General features: G+C 39.4%; 1 protein-coding gene across 1 annotated transcript in view; it reads right to left on the bottom strand.

Moving 5' to 3' along the window:
• LOC111142408 (desmoglein 2) overlaps window positions 1-8,172 on the bottom strand; it is a 42,490-nt gene extending 34,318 nt beyond the window's left edge. The window contains exon 1 of the mRNA XM_022495477.1: window positions 7,699-8,172. Within this exon, the coding sequence (XP_022351185.1) occupies window positions 7,699-8,172 (474 nt within the window). The remainder of the gene's footprint in view (window positions 1-7,698) is intronic.

Below are 8,172 nucleotides of genomic sequence, written 5' to 3'. Positions count from 1 at the left end.
AAGATTTCATTCTTTTGTATGGCTGAGTAATATTTCATTACACACGCGCACACACACACACACACACACACACACACACACACACACACACACACACACCCTGCATCCATTTATTGATGGACATTTAGTCTGCCTCCATTCCTTGGCTTGCAATGAACATTGGGGTACATATGTATTTTTGGATAAATACCTAGAAGAGGAATTGCCAGATCACATAGTAATTCTATTTTTAATTTTTTGAGGAACATTCATACTGTTTTCCACAGTGGCTGTACCAATTTACATTCTCAGTCTTGGAGGACTATATGTTTCCAGGAATTTATCCATTTCTTCTAGGTTGTCTATTTGTTGGCATATGAATTGTTCATGTAGTCTCTTGTGATCACTGGTATTTCTGTGGTATTGGTTTTAACATCTCTTTCATTTCTGATTCTATTTGGGCCATTTTTCTATTTTTCTTGATGAATCTGGCTGAGAGTTTATCAATTTTGTTTATCTTTTCAGAGGTCCAGCTCTCAGTTTCTACTGTTTTTTTTTTTAAATCTCTATTTTATTTTTCTGCTCTCATCTTTATTATTTCCTTCCTTCTACTAACTTTGGGCTCTTTTTCTAGTTTCCCCTTCCCCTCCTTTTTTAAAAGAATTATTTATTTATTTGAAGAGGGGGTTAGGGAAGAGAGAAATCTTAAGCTGACTACGTGCCCACCTCAGAGCCTGAAGCAGGACTCGATTTCACAACTCTGAGATCATGAGTTGAGCCGAAATCAAAGTCAGATGTTTAACTGACTGAGCCAACCAGGTGCCCCTCTTTTTTTAGTTCCTTTAGGTGTAAGGTTAAATTGTCTATTTGAAATGTCTCTTGTTTCCTGAGGTGGGCTTCTATTGTCGTAAAACTCCCTCTTAGAATTGCTTTTGCTGCATCCCATAGATTTTGGAACATTGTGTTTTCACGTTCATTTGTCCCAAGGTACTTTTTGATTTCCTCTTTGATTTCTTAATTGGCCCAATGCTTGTTTAGTGACATGTTTTAGTGTTTATGTGTTTGTGTCTTTCCCAGTTTTCTTCTTGTCGTTGATGTCTAGTTTCATACCACTGTGGTCAGAAAAAATGCTTGATAGGATTTCAACCTTAAATTTACTGAGACTTGTTTTGTGGCCTACATTGTGGTCCACCCTGGAGAATGTACCATGTGCACTGGAGAAGAATGTGTCTTCTGCTGTTTTTGGATGCAATGTTCTGTAATAATCTATTAAGTCCATCTGGTCTAATGCATCATTCCAGGTCAATGTCTCCTTATTAATTTTGGGTCTAGATGATCTATCCATTGATGTAAGTGGGGTGTTAAAATCCCCTACTGTTATTGTATTACTGTCAATTTCCCAATCTGTGTCTGTTAACATTTGCTTTATACATGTAGGTACTCCTATGTTGGATGCATATTTACATATTTACAATATGTCTTCTTGTTGAATTGACCCCTTTATCATTATGTGACACCCTTCTCTCTCTTGTTACACCAGTCTATTTTGTCTGATACAAGTATTGCTACCCCAGCTTGCTTTCTGCTTCCATTTACATTGAATATGTTTTTCTGTCTCTTCACTTTCAGTCTGTGTGTGTCTTCAGATCTAAAGTGAATCAGTCACTATAGCTAAATGGATAAAAAAATACCTATATAGGCAGCATATAGGCAGGCCCTGGTATTTTTTTATCCATTTAGCTACTCCGTGTCTTTGGATTGGGCATTTAGTCCATTTACATTTAAAGTAATTATTGATAGGTATGTATTTATTGCCATTCTGTTAATTGTTTTCTTGTTGTTTTTGTAGTTCTTTGTTCCTTTCTTTTCTTGTTCTCTTGTGATTTGCGATTTTCTTTAGTGTTGTTTGGAATCCTTTCACTTTATTTTTTGTGTATCTATTATAGGTTTTGGTTTATGGTTACTATGAGGTTCATATATAACAACCTATGTACATAGCCATCTATTTTAAGTTGGTGGTCACTTAAGTTTAAATGCTTTCTAAAAACACTACACTTTTGCAACCCCCTTGTTTTATGTTTTTGTTTTTTTTTAAAGATTTTATTTATTTATTTGACAGAGATCACAAGTAGGCAGAGAGGCAGGCAGAGAGAGAGGCTGAGCAGAGAGCCCGATGCAGGACTCAATCCCAGGACCCTGAGATCATGACCTGAGCCGAAGGCAGCAGCCCAACCCACTGAGCCACCCAGGCGCCCCCTTGTTTTATGTTTTTGATGTGATATTCTTATTTTGTGCTTTCATTAACTAGCTATTACAGATATGACTGATTGTAGTACCGCGGTCCTCTTCTACCTATCTTGTTGCTGTCCCCTGTTGTGGAGGCTCTGTTGACCTAATTTCTAGGCCCCCTTCACAGGGAATTATTCCCTATACAGTCACAGATTTGTTGTGTCTATGGGAGGAGGTGAGATCAGGATCTTCCTACACTGCCACCTCCCAGTTTTATTTATTTATTTATTTATTGGTTTGCTTTGTCGGGAACTTGAAAGAATAATGGGATGGAGGTAGTTTAGGATAGGGAGAACCTGAACTCTTTTCTCACTTCATTTCTACCCAAATCTCCCCTCTCATTCTCCAATCAGCCAGGCAGTACCCACTTGACTCATGAGAGATATTTGGATTTTCAAAAGAGAATAGAGATAAGTAAGATGAATCCCTCATTAGAAGCTCACTATTTGTCTATCACCACTTCTCAATGGGGGTGCTATTGGCATTTCCAGGAAGAAAAAATATTCATGAGCGGCCAATTCTCCTTGACGGTTCTGAAGAATGCTGGAGGCTTAGCATCCCTGGATTTGGGGTATTAAAAATCAATATAATCCTGGGCCTCGTGACAACCAAAATGCACCTTCCGAACCCCTGTCCCCCAAATTTTTCTTGAGAATCATTGTTCCCAAGCCAACCCTCCTGCCAGGCTAAACCCTCCCTCCACTGTACTCTCTGAACTTTTCTGCCTGTCTTTGATCACAACACCCCAAATTTTGGAACATCTCTTAAAAAAAAAAAAAAAATGAGGAAAAACTGTTTCTAACCAGTCAATTACTATCACTTCTTTCTTGACCTTTTTCTGACCAACTCAACCAAAATTCATGTTTTATTTTTTTAATGATTTGAACACCTCCCTAAATATGTTTATTAGCACTATTAGCCTTATTAGCCTCCCTAAATATGTATATTAGCCTTCTGTGGCTTCCCTTGGTATCAAGAAGGCTGCACTCATCTTTCTGCATGGGTTTTGCCTCACATTCTATGTTCCACCTACAATGAACTCCTTCTCTTCTTCCAAAGAACCATGCACCCATGTCTTCAGTATATTTGCATATACTCTTTTCTCTACCTAGAACATTCTTCCCCCTTCTTCTCTTCATGTCATCTTATCACTAATTTATAAGTATTCTCAGATATTGGTGGGATGTTCAGTGTTGGAGCTCCTTCTGTAGGCTTCTTGGTATTATCTGTTGTTTTATAATTACTCTCCTTACTATAACCCAATTGGAATTTAGCCATTTACTTGTTTACTAGACCATAAACACCATGATGGCAGAACATGTCTGGCTTTTTCATGGTCTCCCAATGGCTAATATGCTTAAAATTGAGCAAGGCATTACTCAACAGTGGTCCTATATGGTTAGTTTCTACATAGTTCCTCTTCTTATGAGCTCTATCATATTACCATTTAGACTACAATATAAATCCTGATATTCTAGCTTATTTTACTTTAATCACTAAGCTTTGCATATAATAACAATCTCAATAATTTTTAATAATTTGAAGTAAACAAAAATAGTACAATGTCATATGTGGTATACAACTGATACTTTAAGATAACCTTAACTAAGAAAATAATCTCTTATATATGGACAATATGTTTGGAAAGTGTTATTCAGCTCTTAATTTGTGGCACTTTGAAAAACGGGAAAAAAAGCTATGATTAAGAAATGCTCAAATTGATCTAAAGCTCATTTATGATTTCAGTTAAGGTTTCTGATTTTTCTATAATTTGGCAGTTTAAAAAAATCCCTAGTCAATGTGTAATTTTTTTCCACATAAATATTTGTATGCCTCATTCATGATTAAACTGTTTTGTAAAATTTAGACCAGTAATTCCCACTCTTATACCTGTCTGATAATTAGATTAGCTGCAAAGTTTCTATCAATACATATTTCTGGACCTCAACCATGGGGATTTTAATTTAGCTCATTAAGTATGTCTAGGATTGGGGAGAATTAGGCCAAATGAATGTGCATAGGTAAGGTGGTAAGAAGAGATATAAGAAGAATGTGATGTGAAGCTGGAAGATGGCAGTGAGGTGTCTAAAAGGCAAGGAATGCCAGAGATAGCTGGCAAACAGCCAAACAGTAGGAAGAGGCAAGGAAGGAAATCTACAGATTTCAGAGGGAACATAGCTCTGCTGACACCTTGACTTCAGACCTCTAACATTTAGAACTGTGAGACAATAAATGTCTACCGTTTTAAGCCACCCAATTTTTGGTACTTTGTTACAGCAGCCCTAGCAAACTAATACACCAGTAGATATGACTGTTCATAATACAATTTACCACTGAATCCTTAAAATGTAGTTTGGTTTTTAAAAACAAGCTGAATTAGTCAAAGGCAAAACGGAGGCAACCATCAGAAAATCTCCCCCCCTTTAGCAGTCTGCCCTCTTTAGCAGTCTGGTGAAGCCTATGGACCCTTTTTCAGAATAATATTTTGAAATTTGTAAAATAAAAAAAAAACCCATTGGATTATGAATGAATTCCATTACACTGAAGTGGTCAGAATTTAAGAAACATCAATTTGCGATGTAGTGACATCATTCTTCATTATCAATACATTAACAATAAGATTTAGAAGTCTATTAGTGATGAGAACAAATGGTATTTTCAGGTAACTATAGTATGACATGACAATATTTGTGACAAAGTCACAGGTACTGCTAATGCTAAGGCAGTGTCTTTCTTAGACTCATGATTTAAAGAAATGCTAAATTTCAGGTAGAGATTAGTAAACATAGATATGTAATTTATTCCCAGCCATGTCTAAGGACCCTCTGAATTCTATCTGTGGAGCATTTGGTGTTGGGTAGGTCTCAGGTAAAACACTTTTGAAGAGGAAAGACTGTCATGAAATTGTTTCTATTTTCCATTTTGATAGAGTTGGCCTAACTGACTGTGTGATAGTTGTGTGGGTGCCACTCAGTATCTCCTTCCTTGTGTGTCTCCCTGAACTGCAAAGGAAAGCTAAAGACCACAGGTTAGATTCCCTTGCAGCTACAAAGTTCAAACTATGATTTAGGTTCAATCAATCAGCTTTTACATAAGATCTGAAAGAAGAAAGTGAAGTAGAAGCTATATGCATACTGGCAAGCCTAGTATGTAGGATGCAGTTGGGTTTTTGCCCCAATCTTACTACTGTCTCAGTGCCTACAATTAGATTAATGGGTGCCAAGAGGCAGGGTCCTGGTACATTTAGTTGGCATGCCTCCCAGTAAATATGGCATGGTTCTGGACCTGGCAGCAAAAGTAGCATCCAGATCATGGCAATTTCTGCATTGTGGGATTGGCAGTAGTGGTTTCTGATCACAGGAGAGACGGCAACTCCCTAAGTGCTTGGATTTGGCTGTGTGGCTTGGAAGTCATTACTGACAACTCAAAATGAAGTCTGTTTCCTCAATCCTTTCTATACTCACGCAATCAACTTACTGCCCTGAAATATATCCCTTCTTGCTTTAACTAGCTAGAATCAATTCTGTTATCTGTAACTGAACTCTGACCCATACAGAATACAATTTATATTCCCTTCTATAAAAGACTCATTTCCTCAAGAACTCCTTCTGACAGATGAGTTGCTTTCCATTCTTTACCAAAGAGTAAACTTTCAACTTCAAACATGGGGGGGGTGGGGCTGTCCATTGTTCTTTGACCAAAGATAAACATACTCAAATTTATATCACAAAAAGCATAACAGGGTCACCTGGGTGGCTCAGTGGGTTAAGCCTCTGCCTTTGGCTCAGGTCATGATGGAGGCCTAATTAGGCTCTCTGCTCAGCAGGGAGCCTGCTTACCCTCTCTCTCTGCCTACTTGTGATCTCTGTCCGTCAAATAAATAAATAAAATCTTAAAAAAAAAAACAACAGAAAATACAAAGAATAGTCTAGAATCTGTTCCAGTTCAGTTAGTTATAATCACTTCATAAAGAAGTCAATTATTGCCTGATAGAGTAAAAACACTGGATTGCTAAAACAAAATATGCATAAATTATTAGCTATTTCTCCAAAAATATACATAACTTGGACTGCTTGGTACACCATTTGAGAATTAAGGCAGTTCTTTTCCTATGTGAAAGGAATTTAATATTTAACCCTCAGGGTAAGCCAGGTGCTATGTTAGATTGGTATCCTACCTAGTCAGGAGGTATCACAATGAGGGAATTAGTTGCTCTATTATTCCAGAGGCTAGTCACAGTAAAGTTTTATTAACAAAATGAACTTGACTAAAAATTACCTCAGTGACTTCAGCAAAATGAAATTGATAAACAGAGCATGAAAATGAATTGGTGTGCCAAAGGTCTGGAGGTCTTAATTATGCTATTCCAGTGAGACTTCCTGGATTGGATTAGTTATCTTTTTTTTTTTTTTCTGTGATATACACACACAAAACAGGAAAAAATATATATTAACATAATTAATGAGTATTAATACTATTAAATAAATAAATAAATGTGTGTGTGTGTGTATTTTTTCCCCCCCTCCATTGCAATTCTGGGAGAGAGAGAAGGTACTCTTCCGGAAGTTAGAACTTTATTTAATTAATTAATTTGTAAAAGATTTTATTTCTATGAGAGGAAGAGGGAGACAGAGTGTGAGCATGAGCAGTGGGGAGCCACAGGCAGAGGGAGAAGCTGACTCTCAGCTTAGCAGTGAGCCCGACTTGGGGCTGGGTCCCAAGACCCTGGGATCCTGACCTATGACCTTAGCTCAAGGCAAACGCTTAACCCACTGAGCCTGGCAGGTGCCCCGGAAGTTAGAAATTTAAATACAGAGAATGAACTTGTGTTGTTTTTAATGAATTTTAACCATTATATAAGAAAACTGAGTATGACTTTGTATCTAATCTCTCTGAACATATTTAAGTCTCAGGAAGGTGAGCCTGCACTTACATTAGGCGAATAACTCACTTTATCAAAACCCATTTAGCAAAGCCCCACACATTTCTTAGCCATGTGCAATTCCTTTACCAAACAGAGAAAAGATACTCAAAACTTAATCGGAGCACTGAAACCAAGCATTAGAAATGTAGCTCTAGAGACCCAATACTATTTTCCAGTGGTTCAAGCCGTTTTCGTTAATAAAGTCTGAAAATCCAAGGTGACTGTGCCGCCGCACTTCGGTTTGTCACCTTTTAAAATGAAGGAAAAAAAAATCTTCGAACTATTACATATGTTTATTACCTTTAACACCCGGAAACAGCTTTAGAACACCAATTTTGTGAACTTCAGGTTAAAACTACCTTTATGTGGGTGATTTTGACAGTAACGTGGCTTTAACACCAACAACAACACATTAAACTCTGTAAGATGCGTTTTTAAGAAAACCCTATTTGGGCCCTTTGCAGCCGTCTAGGAATCAAGGCCTTCCTCGGCTTTCTCCGGCTCACTGACGCGGCCCGGACGGCGGAGAACCGCCCGAACCCGCACGAAGGCACGGCCGCTGTCTCCCCTGCGTCCGTGTTGCCCGTCCGAGGGAGAAGACTGCAAACAAAGCCCGGATCTCCAGGAAAGGTGCTCCGGAACCACGACACCCACGGACCACAGCCAGAAGAGGCGCTAGGGCCGGCGTGAGGCGGCCAGCAAAGCAGAACTTCAGGCGGTTTCCCACACGCCCGCGGAGATCCAGCGACTTTTCCGAAGCCTCGAGGTTCGGGCTCGCCACAGCCTGCCCAGCCCTTCCCCACCTCGGGGCACAAAGAAGGAGCGCCCGGCGCCGGGCTCCGCTCAGGCGCAGGCGGACAGGTCAGGGCACGAGCCCGGCGCCCGCCCGCGCCCGCGCCCTCGCCCGCCCGGGGCGCCGCGTCCCCGCTGCCCGCACTTACCAGGAGAAGCAGCGCGGCGCCCTCCGCACTCCGCGCCAT

This window comes from Enhydra lutris, unplaced genomic scaffold (assembly GCF_002288905.1).
Source record: "Enhydra lutris kenyoni isolate GAN:26980312 unplaced genomic scaffold, ASM228890v2 scaffoldscaffold8, whole genome shotgun sequence".
In the NCBI taxonomy this organism is placed as follows: Eukaryota; Metazoa; Chordata; class Mammalia; order Carnivora; family Mustelidae; genus Enhydra; species Enhydra lutris.
The sequence above is the reverse complement of the archived record's forward strand: the minus strand, read 5'-3'. Positions and strand labels throughout refer to the sequence as shown.